The 22,670-nt window shown below is 44.4% G+C and overlaps 1 protein-coding gene across 2 annotated transcripts in view; it reads right to left on the reverse strand.

Moving 5' to 3' along the window:
* Positions 1-6,193: 6,193 nt before the first annotated feature.
* Positions 6,194-22,670, reverse strand: part of ptpro (protein tyrosine phosphatase receptor type O) — a 162,955-nt gene continuing 146,478 nt past the window's right edge. For both annotated transcript variants that reach the window (XM_080207253.1, XM_080207252.1), the window contains 8 exons: positions 21,470-21,560; positions 17,542-17,618; positions 14,988-15,122; positions 13,511-13,660; positions 10,789-10,943; positions 9,695-9,830; positions 8,455-8,575; positions 6,194-7,940 (listed from right to left, as the gene is read on the reverse strand). In XM_080207253.1, coding sequence (XP_080063379.1) covers positions 8,465-8,575; positions 9,695-9,830; positions 10,789-10,943; positions 13,511-13,660; positions 14,988-15,122; positions 17,542-17,618; positions 21,470-21,560 — 855 coding nt within the window. In that variant the 3' untranslated portion in view covers positions 6,194-7,940; positions 8,455-8,464. The remainder of the gene's footprint in view (positions 7,941-8,454; positions 8,576-9,694; positions 9,831-10,788; positions 10,944-13,510; positions 13,661-14,987; positions 15,123-17,541; positions 17,619-21,469; positions 21,561-22,670) is intronic.

Consider the following 22,670-nt stretch of genomic DNA (forward strand, 5'->3'; position numbering starts at 1 on the left):
CATGTGATAATCGTAAATCAAATCAAAAAGTTGGGAGGAACTTCTTTACACTGCAGTGTTGGAGGACGGAATGCTCCACTGGACATCGTTGAGGCAGAGACTACTGTACCATTTAAGAGAAAATATTTCATAGAATCACAGACAGAATCCCTACAGGTTCAGTGTCTGCACCAACACTCTGAAAGAGCATCTTACCCAGGCTCTCACATCTATCCCTGTAACCCTGTGCATTTACCGTGGCTAATCCACCTAATCTACACATCTACAAAAGAGTGGTTAGAGGGAAGATTGGTCCTCTTAGGGACAAAGGAGGGGAGCTATGCATCGAGTCTGAGGGAATGGGGGAGATCCTGAATGAATACTTTGCGTCGGTATTCACGAAGGAGAGGGGTTTGGTGTCATGTAATGTCTTGGAGGGAGCTGTAGATCATTTGAAGGAAATATCCATTACGAGGGAGGAAGTGCTAGAGTTTTTAGGTAGTGTAAAAACGGATAAAGCTCCGGGGCCTGATGGTATTTATCCCAGGCTGCTTAGGGAGGTGAAAGATGAAATTGCTGGGCCTCTGACGCAAATCTTTGTCTCTTCTTTGGACACAGGTGAGGTCCCAGAGGACTGGAGGGTAGCTAATGTGGTACCGCTGTTTAAAAAGGGTAGTAGGGATAACCCTGGTAATTATAGACCAGTGAGTTTGACATCGGTGGAAGGAAAATTATTGGAAAAAATTCTTAAGGATAGGATGTATAAGCATTTGGAGCGTTGCGATCTGATTAGGGATATGCAACATGGCTTTGTTCAGGAGAGGTCTTGCCTTACGAATCTAGTAGAATTTTTTGATGAGGTGACAAAAACGGTTGATGTCATCTATATGGATTTCAGTAAGGCGTTTGACAAAGTCCCTCACGGTAGGCTGGTAGAAAAGGTTAAGGCACATGGGATACAAGGACAGGTAGCTAGATGGATTGAAAACTGGCTGGGCAACAGGAGACAGAGAGTTGTAGTGGAAGGGTCCTTTTCTGGCTGGAGGTCTGTCACCAGTGGTGTGCCGCAGGGCTCAGTACTGGGACCTCTCCTCTTCGTAATATATATAAACAACTTGGAAGAGGGCGTACGTGATGTGATCAGCAAGTTTGCAGATGACACCAAGATGGCAGGATTGGCGGATACTGCGAAAGATTGTCAGGTGACACAGCAGGATATAGATAGGTTGGTATATTGGGCAGATAGATGGCAGACGGAATTTAATCCTGACAAATGCAAGGTGATGCATTTTGTAAGGAATAATGCGGGGAGGAGTTACATGATACAAGGTAGACCGATTAAGAGTATAGAAATACAGAGGGACCTGGGAGTGCAAGTGCACAAGTCTCAGAAGGTGTCAACACAGGTAGAGAAGGTTGTGAAGAAAGCTTACGGAATGCTAGCTTTTATAGGAAGGAGTATAGAGTATAAGAGCTGTCGTCTAATGCTTCAGTTGTACAGAACGTTGGTTAGACTGCATTTGGAGTACTGCGTCCAGTTCTGGTCACCTTACTACCGGAAAGACACGGAGACCCTGGAGAGAGTGCAAGAGGAGGTTGACCAGGATGCTGCCTGGTATGGAAGGACTGAGTTACGAGGAAAGATTGGAAAAACTGGGGCTCTTCGCCTTAGAAAGACGGAGATTAAGGGGAATCTGATAGAGGTGTATAAAATAATGAAGGGAATAGATAGAGTCAACAGTGGCAGCCTTTTCCCTAGATTGGGGACAACTATTACGAGAGGTCACGATCTAAGGGTGAGGGGGGAGAAGTATAATTTGGGTACTAGAGGAAGGTTTTTCACGCAGAGGGTCGTGGGGGTATGGAACGCGCTACCAATAAGGTGGTGGAGGCAGGCACGGACTTGTTTAAGGTTGACTTAGATAGACACATGAGTGAAACAGGGATGGAGGGTTATAGTAGACGGTATTAAAAAGGGTCAGAGCCTCGGGACGACACTGGAAATGTAATATTACGTGTCAATGTTTTGTCTCTTTTAATCCACAGGTGACGGTCCACCTTGTTGTCAAACGAGGGGCATGCACATGGTGGGTCATGCGTGGGCTGCTCTTGGAGGTTTCGAGAGTGGCCTAGTACTTTGTGTCGTTGTGTGTGCTTAAACCTGGACCAGCAGATGGGCACCACAACAGCTCAGTGACTATCACTGCTAGCTGTGCAGATACATGGATTTGGGCCGGTGTCTGTGGGAGTTTGCGTATTCTCCCTGTGGTTGCGTGGGTTTCCTCCCACACCCCAAAGATGTGCTCTTAGGCTGATTGGTGTAACAAATTGACCCTACACTATTCTCCCCTGAATCTGGCTACATTAGGCGTACCATTCACATACACACGGGGCAGGGTAGGTGTAGGAAAATGCTTTGTTGAAATGGCGGCGCGGGCTCGTTGGTCCGAAGGGCCTGTTTCCCGTGCTGGGTTGTTCTTTGTTCTTTGTTTGTTTATCTCAGAACTCTAAGGGGTAATTTAGCATTGCCAATCCCCCTAACAATCTTCGGAGATTGTTCTCCGGAGCAGTGTACCTGGTGGCTGTGGTGAGTGTTTGATTTTACTTTGGAAGCTTGTGACTGCATTTCCGGTTCGCGGGGTTTTTGTGAGTACTTTTTATTTCTGTAGCAGAAGTCAGGCGAGGGGCTAGTCGGGAAGGGAGAGCGGGGGGGTATAAAAAGAGGGCAATAATAGACAGTGGGCAGTGGAGTGAGTGGGAGCAGAGTGAGAGCTATAAGGGCTTTGGCTCACTGGGCTTAGGCGAGGTGAGTTTCTGGTTCCATCTTTCCTGTGTTCCATTTCGGTATATATAATTCCAAGAGTGGTCAGGACGTGGCAGGGGCTATGGGGAGGTGCTTTAGCTGTGTTAGGTGCCACATGTGGGAGTTCTTGGAGGCATCACATCTCCCGAAGGCCCACATCTGCGTCAAGTGTTTAGAGCTGCAGCATTTGAGGGCCCAGGTCAGGCAACTAGAGCTGCATTTAGAGGATGCATTTCTAGTTAGGGAGAACGAAGAGATAATGGCTATGAACTATGGACAAGTGGAGGTCCCAGGGCCTGTGGGATGGGATGGGTGGGTAACTGTTAGGAGGGGTAAAAAGAAGAATAGTCCTGGTCCAAAGACTATCCCAGTGGCCCCCCAAAAGGCATCGACAGGGGTACAAAAGATATGTCAGGAGGGCCAGAATGACTCAGAGGGAAGGAAGGGGGCTGGCAATGAGATAGTGGTGGGGGATGGGAGGGTCAAAGGAATTGATAGGTGGTTCCGTGGGCAAAAGCGTGACTCCAGGATGGTAGTCTGCCTCCCTGGAGCAGGGGTACAGGACGTATCAGAGAGGATAGAGGGAATTTTGAAGGGTGAAGGGACCCAGGCTGAAGTAATTATACACGTAGGAGAAAAGGACGTAGGAAGGCAGAGTAGGGGGGATGTATGTAGGCAATTTAGGGAGTTGGGGGGCCAAGCTGAAGGGTGGCATTCTCTGGGCTGCTGCCTAGTAATAGCAGGGCTAGGAATAATGAGATCATGCAGCTGAATGCGTGGCTGAGGGATTGGTGCAAGGTAGAGGGCTTTACTTTTGTCGATCACTGGGAAGTATTTGTGAGAGAAGGGCAACTGTACAGGAGGGATGGGGAACATTTGAATGGGAGGGGGACAAATATCTTAGCTGGGAGGTTAGCTGGAGTGTTTCGGCAGGGTTTAAACTAATAGGGAGGGGGGTGGGGATGAGACTGATAGCTCATTAGGCACTGGGATCAGGAGCGAGTTGGGTGACAGGGTAGGTTTGGTTGAAAGGAAAATTATCGGGGAAATGAGGATCCGAGTGGGCCTGGAGGGTTGGATTGCATCTGTTTTAATGCGAGGACTGTAAAGGGTAAAACGGATGAGCTTAGGGCCTTGATGTTCGTGAGGAATTTAGATGTGGTGGCAGTGACGGAGATGTGGTTAAAGGAAGGGCAGGACTGGCAGCTGAATGTTCCTGAGTACAAGTGTTTTAGGTGTGACAGAGGAGGGTTGAAGAGAGGTGGTGGGATGGCATTGTTAGTTAAGGAGCACATCACAGCAGTGCAGAGGGAGGACAATATGGAGGAGTTAGGGATTGAGTCACTGTGGGTGGAGTTGAGGAATAGGAAGGGAGCGATTACTATGCTAGGGGTGTACTATAGGCCACCCAACAGCCCAAGGGCAGTGGAGGAAGGCATTTGTAAAGACATTTTAGATAGGTGCAGAAAGAATAGGGTGGTTGTAGTGGGTGACTTTAATCTTCCTGGAGTGGATTGGAAGGTGCCTAGAGCTGGGGGTACGGATGGGGAGGAATTTGTAAAATGTGTGCTGGAAGGGTCCTTGGAGCAGTACGTAACTAGCCCGACTAGGGAGGGGGCTATACTGGATTTAGTTTTGGGTAATGAGCCGGGGCAGCTGGTTGAGGTTGCAGTAGGCAAACGTGGCTAACAGTGACCACATGTCTGTCTACTTGAGGATAAAAATGGAAAAGGATGAGTGCTGTCCGAAGGGGAGGGTGCTGAACTGGGGGAAGGCGAGCTATAGCCGGATTAGGAAGGAGCTGAAGGACACTGATTGGGAGAGGTTGTTAGAGGGCAAGTCCACGGTTGGCAAATGGGAGGCTTTCAAGGGCAAACTGATAATGTTGCAGGAAAGACATGTGCCGGTAAAGAGGAAGGATGGGAAAGGCAGGATTAGAGAGCCGTGGATTACAGGGGATATTGAGGACTTGGTCAGGAAGAAGAGAGCAGCATATGTTAGGTCTAAACAACTGGGAACGGAGAGAGCGCTGGAGGAATATAAAGAGAGCAAGTGCACAAGTCTCTGAAGGTGTCAACACAGGTAGAGAAGGTTGCAAAGAAAGCTTATGGAATGCTAGCCTTTATAGGAAGGGGGATAGAGTATAAGAGCTGGTGTCTAATGCTTCAGTTGTACAGAACGTTGGTTAGGCCGCATTTGGAGTACTGCGTCCAGTTCTGGTCACTTTACTACTGGAAGGACATGGAGACCCTGGAGAGAGTGCAGAGGAAGTTTACCAGGATGCTGCCTGGTATGGAAGGACTGGGTTATGAGGAAAGATTGAGTAAACTGGGGCTCTTCTCCTTAGAAAGATGGAGATTAAGGGGGGATCTGATAGAGGTGTATAAAATAAAGGGTATAGCTAGAGTCAACAGTGGCAGGCTTTTTCCTAGCTTGGAGACAAATATCACGAGGGGTCACGAGCTAAGGGTGAGGGGGGAGAAGTATAATTTGGATACTAGAGGGAGGTTTTTCACACAGAGGGTCGTGGGGGCATGGAATGCGCTACCAAGTAAGGTGGTGGAGGCAGGCACGCTGGACTTGTTTAAGGTTTACTTAGGCACGTGAGTGAAACAGGGATGGAGGGTTATAGGAGACGGTTTTAAAAAGGGTCAGAGCCTCAGGACAATACTGGAAATGTAATACTACATGTTAATGTTTTGTCTCTTTTAATCTGTAGGTGTGTCGGTCCACCTTGTTGTCAAATGAGGGGCATGTACACGGTGGGTCGTGCATGGGCTGCTCTTGGATGTTTCAAGAGTAGCCTAGTACTTTGTGTCGTTGTGTGTGCTTAAACCTGGACCAGCAGACGGGCACCACAACAGCTCAGTGACTATCACTAGCTGTGCCGATACGTGGATTTGGGCCAGTGTCTGTGGGAGTTTGCGCATTCTCCCTGTGGTTGTGTCGGTTTCCTCCCACACACCAAAGATGTGCTCTTAGGCTGATTGGTGTACCAAATTGACCCTACACTATTCTCCCCTGAATCTGGTTACAATAGGGGTACCAGTTGCATACACAGGGCAAGGTAGGTGTAGGAAAATGCTTTGTTAAGATGGTGGCGCGGGCTCGTTGGGCTGAAGGGCCTGTTTCCCGTGCTGTGTTGTTCTTTGTTCTAACATGCACATTTTTGAAATGTGGGAGGAAACCCACGTAGAGACAGGGAAAACCTGCAAACTCCACACAGTCACCCAAGACCAAAACCAGGTCCTTGGCACTGTGAGGAGGCAGTGCTAACCACTGTGCCAGCACACCACTCCGAAACACTTAAGCCCTTAGCCCTTCTAAGGGTTCGATTTTTGGACTGTTTAGCAAAGACAAAGATAACCTGAATTGGTCACAGTTCAATTGAAAGAAATAATCACAAGCCAGTGCAAACTAATGATTTATTGTCCGAGAGGTTTTCTTATATTGGTGCATTCCAAGTACTGGTACAATTTAAAGCTGAAAAATCTACACTACAGCAAGCCACCAAAAAATAAATTAGAGAAACTGTATAATACAAAGATTTCATGTACAAATATGATTTCTTACGAATGGTACAAAAGTGACAGACGGCCGAACAAGTGTTGCACCTTTTTATTTCTGAATCTTCATTTAAACCCAGCTCATTAAACATTGCAATTATGCTTTTGGTATCTTTGTGTGATGGTGCATTTCCGGTGTTAGCCTGAACAACAGGAGGTCACAGGTTTGTCCACATGAGTTAATTATTCCCTTCTGCTTAATTGAAAACTTAACACTTAAAAAAATGTAAGTCTGTGTTGGCAAGGTGTTAAATAATTCAACCAAATGTTGTGTGATATCTGGTTATTACACTTCGGGGTTTACTTAGGAATAGCTTGTAAAGTACCCTAAGATGCATTTGTACATCCCTTGCTTCTTAACCATGGCGGCTTAAGGCTAGAGATTTGCTGTGGGCTAACGCCCTATTTTTATGCAACGTGACCAGTGTGAAATTTGCCCATAATAACCAGTTTATGCTGCTTTTTAAATCTGCCTTTTAAAATGGCGTTAAATCCAAGTCCTAAGGTCAGGTGGTAAACCAATAATTACTTTCGTTCGCCAAATGATCCCAAGCCTAACTCTCTAATTATTTTAACCGGTGCTGCTTTGAGGTAACAGATTTGCTTTTGACTGTAGGATTAGGGGTGCTGGATCATGCACCCACTGTCTTGTCTAGCTTTTCATTTTGGGAGGTTAGATTTCCTGTGATAAATCACCAGCTAATCATCTGGTATTTCTGCACCTTTTGGGGAAAAAAATACAGAATACTTCATATGATTTAAATCTATTCAAGTATTCAAAAGAATTTTTTTAATCCTCTTCCCATTTATATTCAGAGCCCCAATTTTATGTGCATCAGTCACGTGAGTTTTTTTTTAAAAAAAGATTATTTTCGGAGCCAGGAGAATTCAGCAGTCAAAAGGGCAAAGTGTGTGGATGTTGGAAAAAAATGATAATGCAATATGAAACAGTGAATGTCACCTCACCTGCAGCACAACTAAATCTGTCAAGACACATCAATGCATTACACAACATCAATAATAATTAACAGTAGGTGCATTATTGAGGAATATTCCACAGATCCGCAGTGCCCGATAAATCCTCTGATTCAACTACTTCTGATGCAAATGTCATTTATTATTGCAGAAATGCAATAATCTTTTAAAATGTTATTCCCACAAGCTCCTCAGTCACTTCACAGTTTTTAACCATTTACATTAAAGTATGTTTTTTTTTGGCTTTGTATAAAAAAAGGCTAGAAGATTCCAGGAAAGCAGACTTTTAGTGAAAGATTATCTTTGTAAAATGGTGCATTAACTGAACAAGAGCAATGGAATGCAATACACTTCATTCATTCTTTCTTCCTTCCTTACGCAGTTGTTGCTTGTACCTACTTCAAAACTTTGCAAATGAATTTGGTCCCACACTGAATGTTCGCAGGTGGAAGCAGTCCAAAGACACTACAGGTACTTTTAAGGCATTGTTCCAGAGCATTTGTTTCTTTGCATCTTCTTTTTATCTCTCCGTTGCTAGTACTGATCCTCTGCGGTCAGAGCCAAGCACAGGATACCTGAAGCTTGTGGGTAAAGAAGTGTGCTGTAAAGTTTGGGATCTGAAAGACAATACAGCAGAGGGTGAGAGTGATGCAGTTGTAACTAGTGCAAGCTTTAGCCGTAAGCAATCAAATTTTATTTCAACTGTAACTTCAAGGAGAATTGCGCCAAATTCCTTGTTGAATAGCAGTGAACTACCCGATCTCAAGTGCATTATTGAAGGTACTTAGTGGGATTTAGTTTTATCACATGCTGCAGGCAAGTAAAGCTTTGCCTTTCATGCTGGGTAGCGTGGAGTCCTGGGAACCATGTCTAAAGATTAAATCCATGATTCCATCACCGTGCTTGGATTTCAGGTTACTTATTTAATCAAGTGCTGATGTTAAGATTTAGGATTTATTCCCCCAGTGAGGCAACAGCCCTGAAGCTGCAAACATTCCAAGTTCACAAAATTCAAAGCAGGACCATTCTGACAGTAAGAGTTGAAGGCATGGAGTTCCTGCTGGGTTGGGCATCTACAGTCTGATCATTTAAAAGCAAGCGGTATACCATTATATAACAAACACTTCATACCCTGCAGGCCTCATAGCTGGGACGGTCTAGAATTCTCATATATCACATCGCTGTTGCTGTACTGTTGCTTCCTCTTTTTCCACATCAGCTGCACACACCGATGAATGAAAATGTATTGCTCCTGAGTGAAAGACAATCCAGAGTAAGATCATCACAGCTTACTATAGAGAGCTAAAACAGATGGACAGAATGGTACTGGCCCTACTCCACTGTGGGTTCATAAGTAGCTTAAAAAGTGGCTCAAATCGATTCAGTTAGAAGAACATAAGAACATAAGAAATAGGAGCAGGAGTAGGCCATCTAGCCCTTCGAACCTGCCCCGCCATTCAATAAGATCATGGCTGATCTGTCGTGGCTCAGTTCCACATTCCCGCCCTCTCCCCATAACCCTTAATCCCCTCTCTTATCAAAAACCCATCAACCCGCGTCTTAAAAAGAACTTCAAGTTAACAATTTATCTGGAGCTTACTTCTATAACCCAGTATGGATGTTTTTTCCAGTGATTGTTGGGAATTCTGTGCTTATTACACTTGTCCTTGCTACAATCTACTGTTATCCTGTAGATTTTCATAATGAAATGTCTCCCAATACTCTGTTTAGGATTAACGGATTTGTTTAATAAATGAAACGTTAATTGTACAAATCATTGGGTAGCACTGCTGCCTCACAGCACCAAGAACCCGGGTTCAATTCCAGCCTTGGGTGACTGTCTGTCTGTCTGTCTGTGTGGAGTTTGCACGTTTTCCCCATGTCTGCATGGGTTTTCTCTGGGTGCTCCAGTTTCCTCCCATTGTCCAAAAATGTGCAGGTTAGGTTAAGTTAATTGACCATGCTTATTTCCCCATATTAACAAGGGAACCAGCAGGGTAAATACATGGACTTATACAGATAATGCCTGGGTGGGATTGTTGTCAGTGCAGGCGTGATGGGTCGAATGGCCCTCTTCACTTGCATGTTGGGGGATTCTATGATATCTCAAAGTCAATTACACAATCAATAACAGAGCACTTCAAAATACACCAAAAGCAGTACAACAAAACCATCAGCCTTGCTCATGAAGTTTTCTACTTTATGGACACTGGGGATTAAATACAAAGAAAGTAAACTTATAATTACACCCTTTTCAGTTTAGTTCTTGAACTAGTTTGCATGATTAGTCCAATAGCTACACTGCTAGCTTAGAATGTGGCTTCACTCTGTTTTTCCTGTATAACTCCATCCATACGCATCTCGGACCTACCTCTGTTTGAACCATTGATGTCCGGTAATTACGCATTTCAGCCACTAGGCCCAGAATATCGACATACTCATGCTCGAGGAGGTGCTGCATTAGGCGATCAAGAGCTATAAAGGTTCCTGTTCTTCCCACACCAGCACTAAACATTTCAGAAATACACGAGTTAAATCATCTTATTCTAAACAAAGAGCTTTAACTTTGATTCGGGTATTGATTGAGCCTCGATTGGTTGTAATGCTAAGACTATTAAAGAAATCTATTCTCATTGCAGCAAATGGGCATGGAATGAAAATTCCATGTATTCTTGGATTTACGTGAAAGATTTCCTAATTTGTTTAGTACATTTAGGAAGGACTTCCAGGGTTTGGAGAAGCTGCAAAGATTTATCAGATTGGGATTGTTTTACTCTCAACAGAGAAGATTAATGGGGATTTGGTAGGAGAGCTTTAGAATTATTTGATTTTGATAAGCGTGCAGAAACTGTTTATCATGGGATTCAGCGACCCGATGGAAGGAATTCAGGGTGAAAACGAGATATATCCACACCATGTGTTGAAATGTGTGGAAGGGTAGTGGAGAAAAATATTCAATAGTAACCTCCAACAGGGAATTGAATATTGCTTGAGAAAGGAGAAATATACTGGGTGTCAAGACAGAACAGGGGTGTGGGACTAATTAGTAGCTCTTTCAAAGGACCAGCACAGACACAAGGGCCTCCTTCAGAGTTGTATGATTCCATGTGGGGGAGAAAGCTATTGTCAAAATTCAGTACTCCTCTAATTTATCTTGGCCCATTGCTGCAGTATGTAGATGGTATGCTTTGCAACAAACTTAAGGAGAATGTGCTCTGCATTTAGTTGATCTCCAAGTAAAGATCATTAATGTTGTAAAGTTGAACCTGTTAAACTAATTGTCAGATCCTATAAGCACTGAATTAAACTAAAACAGGCTCCTACATAACTTAGTTTAAACAAATCTTCTCAACTTTTTTTGCAAACCTAACTGGACTCCCAAGGGAGTCGAGAAAATAGATTTTATAAATCTAGGAATGGTTGAATATACTAAATTTAATTGTCACATTTTTCTGACAGACTCGCCTGCAGTGCACAACTATTGGGCCAGGTCTCTCCACCGTCTCCTGCCGGACCAGCTGTACGAACTGGAGGATGTTCTCGGCTGTGCTACCAGTCGGGACACCGTGATCGGGCCACGCCACATAATTATAGTGAATCACCCTCTGAATTTCATCAGCCTGTGCAAAGGACACATTGGAGGAGAACGCATTACAGTGAATGGCATGAATTAAATCAAAGCAACAACACATTATAATCTCCTCCCGCCCCCACCCCCCACCCTGTAATCACTTCCAGTTCATTTTTAATGTTTCGGATGTGAAGAGATGAAAATTCACAGTCTAGGAACTGGGAACCTTGGCTCCTGCACGCCCCTTGGAAAGCTGCTTCCTGGGAGAATTAAACCACACCTGAGCTGCAGCGTAGGAGAGAGTGAAATGAGGAAATCCGTTCATTTAACAATGTTACTGTGTAAAACCTGCAGTCAGCATTTCACTACACGTTGCCAAAACTTCAACCAGTGTAGGACCAAGGAATGTCAGAGCAAGGCACTGGAACTCTGAAATAACTAAATAAACGAGACAAGGTCAGTGACTATGTACTTGGAATTTGCAAAGATCTTTGGTCTTGTTCTCGAGCAGATTGCTTGAGGAAAGAAAGTGAGTATTTTATAATATGTACAACAGGTGCCAATGGTTTAAGCACCTATTTTCAGGTCATCTCTTTACAAAATGACGCAGCCATGCTTAGTTTGGACATGTGATCAACCAATTCAGTCAAACTTCTAATGTAAGTTCAGCAGGTTTATTTCGAATCACGAGCTTTAGGAGCACTGCTCCTTCATCAGCTGAGTTATTCTTAAAGCTTGTGCTACCAAATAAACCTGCTGGGCTTTAACCTGTGGGACTTCTTACTGTGTCCACCCCAGTCCAATGCCAGCATCTCCGCCTTTCATCTCAATACAGCTGCCAACATAGTCTGTCACTGGAGTATCAGTGGGATATTCCCCAAGCAGAAAGGGAAAGTGGGCAGAGACAGACTAACAATAAAACAAACAGTGCTGCAGTGCATGGCATGGCCCAGTGAGAGATGACTATGGGGGCACCAATCAGGGGCTGGTAGCTCTGAATGAGCCTATCAGCAGGCAATGGAGAACCACATTGGACTCTCACTGCCATGAGAGCTGGAAAGCACTGTAGCAGTTGTGAGATGGTGGTGAACTGAAAGCAGTTCGGATTTATCTCCTGATTGTCTGGCCTGATGTTTCTGAACTTGAGAGAATGAGAGGGCTGGGTGCCAACTGGACCAGTGAGGGCGAGGCCACTGATCCATGGCGAGAGGTCAGGCCAGAAAAAGACCAGCAGCGGCCAGGCAGGAACGCACGCTCGAGGTCCAGCCACCTGAACAAAAAGTGAGCACTCGGGAGCTGAGAGGTCCAGGCAGGCACTGAGGTGGTTTTCATGGTAAAAAGTCTGACAACACCAGGTTTTAGTCCAACCGATTAAAGCCTGGTGTTGTCAGACTTTTTACTGTGTTTACGCCAGTCCAACGCCGGCATTCCCACATCGTGGTTTTCATGGCCAGAGGCCAGAGCTGAACAACTGGGCTGGTGAGGGAGGGAACAGAGGTCCAGACCAGATAGGTGGCCAGTGAGTCCCCAGCACACCGGTGAGCTTAGGTTGTGCAGGGGTGACTCGTTCTCCAGGCAAGGACAGCCTGAGCCAGTAGTGAAGAGAGGTTGTTAAGCTCAGCGGGGGCCCTTGCATTGTGGGAGCTGGGTGTGGGCACGGACAGGTGGGCAATGATGTCATTTGGGACAAGACTTGACATCACTGGGGATAAAGCATCATGTCATCAAGGGTGGGGCAGGGCATGATGTCACGTCACTAACTTGAGGGAGAGCACAGGGCCCCCAAAAGTGTAAGTCTGCCTCTAGTCATGGGACTACTTCTAGCAGATAAATTCTTAAATTAAAACAAATGTAGACAAAGGAGTAAAATTGAACCTTCAAGTAATTTCAGATTGAAGTATAATTTCCATTGGCTTTGCTATATGAAGCAATGATATGCGGAAAAACCTCTGGAGCCTTTTCTAACAGTTCCACAAGGCTCATTCTAGCTATTTCGAGTGGCAAGCAAGAAGGACTGGTGATCCAGCAATATCACTCTGGTTCAATATCAGGCTCTGTGGCCTTAATAGTATAGGAAGACAGCATGCAAAAGGTTTTAGAGGTGATATTTACAACCACTTATCAATAATCCCCCTTTTCCTTGAGGCACTGACACTTGCCTCTCTTTAACCCAAAGCAATGGAGGCCATTTAAATGCCCCTGCTAATGTCCTCATGGATCTGAGCAAAAATGGCAGAGACCAAAGTGGAAATTAGCTTTGCACCTGCCCGAGTATAATTGGTAATAATCTCCCTCCAAAGGGAAAACTGAGGTGGTGTTGGTTGCGGAGTGCATCTGTTAAAGAATAGTCTTCTCTATGTTAACAACAAGTCTTTCCCAACTACTTGTAACTATATACAAATGTACAGTAAAAGATATAGGCATGGAGTTATCTCCACCCTAGGCTTATCACGTGTCTGGTCAACACCACATTGACTTCTAGGCCATGTACCTTCTTCCACACAGTGGTGTATCACGCTGTACACAATCCCAAATTACCACTCAAGTCATAAACACCATCTCTTTCACACTGACAGAAGAAAGGATTTGCAGGAAAGATGATATTAAATAGCTTACATAGCTGACGTTGAATTCCCTGATGATCCATTCAGACTGACGTAACTCCTCTGACTGATCAGGCTGCTCAGATTCAAAGACCATTTCCACAGTGATGTCTCCATAACTAACAGGCATGTCATTAAAAGGCCAATAATGGTCACATTTTACCTGCTCAAAAAAAATACCCTGTTACTGTTACTGTTATTGGTGTAGTTAACATACAACATTGCAAAGTGGTCAGAGGAAGGACATGTTGCAGAACGATATCGGGCTTTGGTTAGGTCACATCTGGAGTTCCCTGTATAGTTTTGGTCCCCTTACCTAAGGGAGGGCATACAACAAAGTTCGGTAGGGTGATTCCTGAGATGAGAGAATGTTCTATGAGGAGAGGCTGAGCAGATTGGGCCAATTCTCTGCAGTTTAGAAGAATGAGAGGTTCCTTCTCATTGAAATATATAAAAGTTGCCAAATCCTCTCTGGTAAAAGGAAACAAAGCTGATGGTATCCTCCTCGCATCAGCAGTGACCTCCCTTGCACTGGCTGAGATCTATGGATTAGTTCTACACTAGAACAGTAAACAAATACATCTTAAACGTGCTCATGCATCACTCTTTTCTTTGTTTCTTGACCCTCCACTGTGGTTAGGGAATCTGTTTGCCGTGTTTGAAGGTTCTAGAACTAGGAACCATTTGCAATGGAGACGAGGGGAAAAAAAATCTCCAATTGGGTGGATTGTGAGAATGCAGCAAGCCAGTGGCCATGGGTGCTTAGTCATTAAGGGTATACAAAATTGAAATAAATAGATTTTTGGCTAATAAAGGAATTAAATGATATGGAGATAAGGCAGCAAAGTGCAGATGATGTGGACATTTTGTTGTGATCTTACTGAATAGCGGAGCAGGCTCAAAGGGCCATGTAGTTTTTATTAGAAAAACTATGTTACCATGTCTTTATAATAATGCTAAGATAAATCAAACATATACCCTAGATACCAGATACTTCACACAGTCCAATTGTTCCAGAAGATTGATTCCCCAGTTATCCTGCATAGAGTTATTGAGTAGAGGCTGCTCTTGGTTGTATTCTTTGAGAACTGATTTGCGTTTTGTCATATGTCTATCACTTATATTCTTACAAACACGCAATTTATTTCAATCCCTCTGTGAAAGGAGTTAAAGATGAAAATTTAAAATTTACAGCAGCGGAGGATCAAAGACAAGAGTGATGGGTGAGCAAGAATTAATGGGCAATAGGATACAGAGAACAGGGCCCCTTCTCAGTAATTCCCTGTGCCAGATAACTAGGAAATTAATCTTCCAGAACAAATGGGCTATGTAAAGTATCTGGTACCTGGGGTTTTAGTATGATCTATCTACGCACATTCAGGATAACATAGAATTTTTCTAATGAAAACTCTACAGGAACTGATGGCTTGGAGTGATCCCAAATGTAAGTGGGTATTAAAGCTTTGTTAGTGTGTCTAACAGGTACCTACCCGTCTCCTCTCAGAACACTGTGTAAGCATAACGATGATGCATGATTTCTGCTGCATTATCATCTTCCAAAAGTCATTTCTTGTCTCTGCCAAGGGTCCTTGTGTTGCGATGTACTCACGCGCCGAGTTAAACCCCTGTGGAAAGGAGATCACATTTATTCTCTGTTCCAAGAACAATGGGCAACATAGTTAAAGGTCAATGTCAGGAAACAATACCGGTTATGGGGATCCTGGAATTCTGTGCAATGTTAACCAGAATCACAGTGCAGAAGACACCCATTCAGCACTGCTGCCTCACAGTGCCAGTGACGCAGGTTCGATTCCCAGCTGGAGTCAGCATGTTCTCCCCGTGGGTTTCCTCCAGGTGCTCCACTTTCCTCCCACAGTCCAAAAGACATGCTGGTTCGGCACATTGGCCATGCTAAATTCTTCCTCAATGTACCTGAATGGCGCTGGAGTATGGCGACTGTGGGATTTTCACAGTAACTTCATTGAAGTGTTAATGTAAGCCTACTCGTGACACTAATAAATAAACTTAAACATCAAATCTGCACCCGCTGACTGAGCATTCTATCTTATCCCACCTCCTGCCTTAACCCCGTAACCTTGAACATTCTTCCTTTACTGATAGCTACCCAATTCTCTTTGGAATATCTGCCTCTCAAGAAGTTTGTTTCAGACATCAGCCACCCTTTCATAGAATCCTATAGTGCTGAAAGATGCCATTCGGCCCATTGAGCCTACACTGACAACAATCCCACCCAGGCTCTATCTCCGTAACACCATGTATTTACCCTGCTAGTCTCCCTGACACAGAGGCAATTTAGCATGGGCCAATCCATCCAAGCTGCACATCTTCGGACTGAGAGAGGAAACCGGAGCACCCAGAGGAAACCTGTGCAGATACAGGGAGAACTTTTGGGTGAAAAAAAACTTTGCCATCTTCCACAACTCATAGAAACCCTACTGTGCAGAAGGAGGCCATTTGGCCCATAGAGCCTGCACCACCAACAACTCATTCAGGACCTATCCCAGTCACACCACATATTTACCCTGCTAATCCCTCTAACCTACGCATCCTGGGACACTAAGGGGCAATTTAGCATAGCCAATCAATCTAACCTAACTGTGGAATATGGGAGGGAACCCACGCAGACATGGAGAATGTACAAAGTCTGCCAGACAGTGACTCGAAACTGGAATTGAACCCGGATCTCTGGCGCTGTAAGGCAGCAGTGTTAACCACAGTGCTATCACGCTGCCACTCTGCAAGTTCAGCTGAACTACCAAACAAGAAGGGTCTCCAATTAATTAAAGGCAGCCGAGGCCATACAGATATTGCACTTGATCGCATTACTCTGGGTTGTCAAAGGGAACAAAATAAAAATCAGTCAGCATTTCCACTCCTGACCATTATCCTGCTGGACATGAAGGTGTGATTTTTGGGGAAGGATTCGATTGCCTCTGGGGTGATGCGCACAAGTCAACAAGCTTGATAACACCTTGTGAAGGTTCATGCATGGAAAATGGCTGCTGGATTGTACCCAACAGCCATGGAGCCACGTTCCAGCAAAGAGTCAACATCCACATGTTCGGAAGAGGAATTTAAATAAAAAGGAAAATCAAGCGAATAATCTTCTAGATTTAAATGCTTGTGTTCATGTGGCAATTGGCCATTTTGAAAATTGAATTCTCAAACCAGCCTCACGTTATCCATGGAACGTGACATTGGCCAGATAACCTGACAGGAATACCAGAGCTATATCATAACGTGCATCAGTTTACAGTCAAGCTCAAGAAATAATGACCTGGTAATACCAGGACCATATGTTACTATAAGCGTAGGCTTACATTAACACTGCAATGAAGTTACTGTGAAAATCCCCTAGTTGCCACACTCTGGCACCTGTTTGGGTACACTGAGGGAGAAGTTAGCATGGACAATCCTCCTAACCAGCAGGTCTTTCGGACGGTGGAGGAAACCCGCCCAGACACAGGGAGAACATGCAGACTCCACACAGATAGTGATCCGAATCGGGAAGCAAACCCGGATCCCTGGCGCTGTAAGGCAGCAATGCTAACCACTGTGCCACCGTGCCACCCAACTGAAGAAATAAGGACCAGGCTCTCGCTTATATGAACATTTTGGCAGTGACTCCAATTCAAATAAATGAATGATTTGGCTAAATGTTTGCATATTAATTCCAATGTTTTACTGAACCAAATCTAATATAAAGAACAATTTATATATTTTACACAAAGCACACTGTCAGACCAGTTTGACATTTCAGTTAAATACCATCTGCTGCACTAGTGGGAGATAATCGATTGGAGCCGGGCTTGTTTGTAGCTGTTTTAGAGGCAGTCAGAGCCTCTGAATCATCCTTCCAACATTAGAAAAACCAACAGGGTTACACTGCTTCTCAATGGGACGAGGGCACCGGTTGTCATGTCAGTGACCCCTTTAATGAAGCAATTTCATCCTAACTAGGAATCCACTGAATCCAAATGAAAAGAGTCATTAAAGACTGGCTGTGCCACAGCAATTACTTACAGGGACATAGTTAGCATTGATGTAGTCTGAACCCTCTTCACTCTGCAGAGAAATTAATTTCACTCGGCTGAAGTCATCTGTGGAGACAATGGCATCAGCGTGAAGACATTACACTGCTTTAATATGTTGAACAGATTATATCTCCAGTCTCAAGCTTAGTTGAAAGGGAAGGTCACACTTGAAGTGTACTCTGGCATTTATGTGGCTGAGATATGCAACAGATGGGTAAGAATTTTCTCTGCACCATTTGATTGGAATATTAATCAATAATTCAAATGCCAACAGACAGGTATTTGAAGCAACCATGTGCAGAAATATACAGAAGTTGGGCCCTATTTCACATAATTACAAATGTACAGAAGTTGGGCCCTAGTTCACATAATTGTCAACTTTTCTTGATAATTCTCTTATGGATACAAAGGGACACTTTTGGTAGTTGTCACTTTCAGGTCAAACAAAACACAGCATTCTGACTGCACTGGACAAAAGCAAATTACTGTGGACACTGGAATCTGAAACTTAGATTATGGGCAAGACCCAGTTGACACTTGGTCTCTCTGATATAGAGGAGACCACATTGGGAGCAGCGAATGTGATACACCAAATTGAAAGAGCTGCAAGTGAAACGCTGCTTAACCTGGAATGAGTGTTTTGGACCTTGGATGGTGAGCATGGGACAGGTGTTACACATTCTGTGACTGCATGGGAAGGTGCCATCACTGATGGGAGAGGTGTTGGATAATTTTTAGACTGGGGGATCACTTTGTACACAGGCCAAAGCTGCTCAGCAATCAGGACGCTGATCTTCTGGTTGCTTGCCATTTTAACACACGATCCTGCTCTCATGCCCACATGTTTGTCCTTGTCTTGCTGCAATGTTCCAGTGAGGCTTAACACAAACTGGAGGAACAGCATCTTATCTTCCGGCTAGGCCTTCTGGTCTCAACATTGAATTAAACAACTTCAGATGATTCGCTCTACCCCCCCACTACTCTTTCCACCTACTTCATCCCCCATCCCTTACCTTTTCTCTTCCCGGTTCCCCTTTTCTACATTCTACCTCCGTCCCATACTCCCCCTCTCCCCCAAAACATCTTCATCTGTCACAGCTTACAGCCTCTCTGCCATTTGGCCATTCACACTCTATTCTCTGTGGACAGTAGAGAATATTAGCAGTCTTTTCCCCTGGTTTCTGTGGCTATGACTCATCTTTCATTCCCTCCCCCTGCAGAATAAATATCTCCTACTTTCTATGCCTTTTAGCTTAGGGTCATCTGGACTCAAAACATCAGCTCTTTTCTCTCCTTACAGATGCTGCCAGACCTGTTGAGATTTTCCAGCTTTTTCTCTTTTGGATTCTGACTGCACTGCTCTATTGGTTTCAATACCGAAAAATCTAGTCAAGGTGTTTAGATAGGGTCCAAATCCCATCACGGTAGACGGTGGAATTTGAATTCAATATAAAATATCTGGAATTAAGAATCTGCTGATGACCATGAAACCATTGTCAATTGTCAGAAAAGCCCATCTGGTTCACTACTGTCCTTTAGGGAAGAAATCTTAACCAGTCCTTACCTGGTCTGGCCTATTTGTGACTCCAGAGCCACAACAATGTGGTTGACTCTCAATTGCCCTCCAAGGGCAACTAGGGATGGGCAATAAATGCTGCCCAACCCGTGATGCCCATGTTCCACAAATGAATGATAAAAATGTAATACTGGCTAGAATGTTAGAAATGCAACACCCGGGCACTATCGAGTAGCTTAGTGGGGCTACTCAAGGATGGTAATTTTAAAATCAAAGTGATACTTGATGGGAACCAACTTAGGTCAAAAGTGAATGGGCCTTGCTGTGAGGAGACACGGACAGCAAAGTTTTGGATGACTATATGTTTTCATGTAGTGTAGAATGAGGGAGACCAGTATTGAAGTAGTTAAATCTAGAGGTAACAAAAGTAGCAGATTAGCAAGACTGAGGTGGAAATTATGAAGTGGAAATAAATGATTATATTGACAATGCAAACATGCAATCAGAAGCCCATATCAAGATCTTGCAATTGTGTCTTTGCCTATATATGCCATCTTTATGAACCTACCTCTCCACTCACCTGATGAAGGAGCAGTGCTCCGAAAGCTCGTGATTCCATATAAACCTGTTGGACTTTAATCTGGTGTTGTGAGACTTCTTACTGTGCCCACCCCAGTCCAACGCTGGCATCTCCACATCATTCCATATTAATGTGCCACAACACATCCATTTACAGGAGTTCGGTCCACTGTCATGGTGGTCTCTCAATAAGTTGCCACTTCCACACACACTCTACTTTGCCATGCACCCCACCCCCAATCCAATCTCACGTTAGCAAGTACAGTTTCTTATCCAGTCTCCTGAACCTTTTGGGATACCCATGGCTGGACTCTAACTAGAAATCTACCAGGCAAAGATTGGCAGAAACCGTTTGAGAAATACAAATAAACTATCCCCTCAGAAGTCACCACATTGAATTTAAAGTTTTTAAAGTTTATTTGTTAATGTCACACGTAGGCTGATATTAACATTGCAGTGAAGTTATTATGAAAATCCTCTAGTCGCCACACTCCGGCACCTGTTCGGGTACACAGAGAGAATTTAGCATATCCAATGCACTTAACCAGCACGTTTTTTGGACTGTGGACGGAAACTGGAGCACAAGGTGGAAATCCACACAGACACGGGGAGAACATGCGGACTTTGGACAGACAATGACCCAAGCCGGGAATTGAACCCTGCAAGGCAGCACTGCTAACCACTGTGCCACCATGCTGCCCTCTACCTGCTGCATGGAGAGAAGATCAAGGAGGTCCTCCCTAAACAAATGCTGGTTGTTGTCATTATTATTTGCTATCTGTCTCCAAACTCCACGTTGATTGGTGTTACTGACTTGCAGCAATACCTTCTGGCCAGTTCACTGGAGTTCTCTCTGAGTTGGTACAGTAGGACTGCCCATTGGGTCTGGAGAGTCTGGGGATCAGGAATTCACACCTGACGTGAGGAACTATGGATTTATACAGCAAGGCTTTCCACAAACTTGTACAGGAGAACTGCCCACTAGGAGGAGGAAGTGACAACATAGTGATATTGTTGCTGGACTAATAATCCAGAGACCCAGGGCAAAATCTGGGGACCCAGGTTCGAATCCCACTGCGGCAGATGGTGAAATTTGAATTCAATAAAAATCTTGAATTTAAAAAAATCTAATGATGACCGTGAAACCATTGTTGTAAAAGCCCACCCGATTCACTAATGTCCTTTAGGGAAGGAAAATCTGCAGTCTTTACCTGGTCTGACCTACATGTGACTCCAGACCCACAGCAATGGCTGACTCTCAAATGCCCTCTGAAATGTGGGGTGGTTAGGGATGGGCAATAAATGCTGGCCCAGCCAGTGATGCCCACATCCCAAAAAGCAAATTTAAAAAAACAGTATTGTGGGACTAGCCACGGACTTACGGTGGGATTGGCCACGGCATGCTACAATGAACTGTGTGTAAATAACTGGTTTGTGGCTGTCTTTGATGCTTCCAGTTCCGTGTAAAGTTACAGCAGATGCGTTCACCCAGCATAATGTGAATCTTTGCTTATGTTTTCAGCACTCTCCTATAAGTTATGTCATCCTATTTCAAGAATTCACGTGGTAGGAATGCTAAGAACCTCCGACACGCGTCACTCAAATCATTTAATAATGTAATGAAACAGAAAAATCCTTTGGACCAGAAAAAGGCCACTGGAGGTTTAATGTAAAAACAACCTGGTTTAAAAGTGCATTCAATCTAAAAACATCCCATGCTTCACAGGAATTACATTGCATTTCCCATTACAGACAGAAGGAAATGATGGTGCATGAGGATTACTTGATGAATAGCAAATTGTATGATTGTATGAATACTCACATGGCAGGATATTAGTGTAACGATTTTTGCATCGATTTACTGGCAGTTCAGCTGCGTCATGGGGTATGTCCTGACCAACCAGCTTGAGGTCCTGGTCAATAAAACCCAGAGAGATACTCAGTCCATGGGAAGTTTAGAGTCTCATGGTGATGAGAAGGCACAAACAAAAACACAATGACACAAAAGGTCCAAATGCTTCATTTAAAAAAGTGCATTCTAAATGTTGAAAAGCTTCTTTAATAACTGGCGGTGGATCAACTGATTTGCAGGGAAAGGTGGGTTAGGTTGATTAGCCATGCTCAATTTACCCCTTAGTGTTGGGGGTTAATGGGCGGCACAGTGGTTAGCACTGCTGCCTCACAGCACTAGGGATCCGGGTTCAATTCCAGCCTCGGATGACGGTCTATGTGGAGTTTGTATGTTCTCCCCGTGTCTGTGTGGGTTTCCTTCGGATGCTCTAGTTTCTTCCCACAGTCCAAAGATGTGCGGATTAGGTTGGTTGGCCATGTTAAATTGCCCCTTAGTGTCAGGGAGGTCAGCAGGGTAAATGTGTGGAGTTATGTGGATAGGACCCGGGTGGGATTGTTGCCAGTGCAGACTCAGTGTGCCAAATAGCCTCCTTCTGCATTATAGGGACTTAATGATTCTATGAAATAATGTGCAGTAAAATGAGTACCAATTTGATGCCCTAAGGCAGTTTCCTATCATGGTTGCACTGCTGAGGGGAGACACAGAACAGAAGCTGCAGGCTTTCCCATGAGGGGGCTGTGGGATGGGATATGGAGTAGTGCTTGTTGAAGAAGAAAAAATATAAAATGTATCAATAAGGGTGAATTTCTGCCTTCTGGGATGGCACGGTGGCACAATGGTTAGCTTTGCTGCCTCACAGCACCAGGGACCTGGGTTCGATTCCCGGCTTGGGTCACTGTCTCTGTGGAGTTTGCACATTCTCCCCGTGTCTGCGTGGGTTTCCTCCATGTGCTCTGGTTTCCTCCCACAGTCCAAAAGACAGGCTGGTTAGGTGCATTGTCATGCTAAATTCTCCCTCAGTGTACCTGAACGGGCACTAGAGTGTGGGATTTTCACAGTAACTTCATTGCAGGGTTAATGTAAGCCTACTTTTCCTTTTCGTTCACAGGTTTTAAGTTGGTCCGCCTTGTGTCCAACGAGGGGCATACACGTGATGGGTCGTACTGGGGCT

Source organism: Carcharhinus amblyrhynchos, chromosome 19, assembly GCF_965287045.1.
Source record: "Carcharhinus amblyrhynchos chromosome 19, sCarAmb.v2.hapA, whole genome shotgun sequence".
Lineage (NCBI taxonomy): Eukaryota > Metazoa > Chordata > Chondrichthyes > Carcharhiniformes > Carcharhinidae > Carcharhinus > Carcharhinus amblyrhynchos.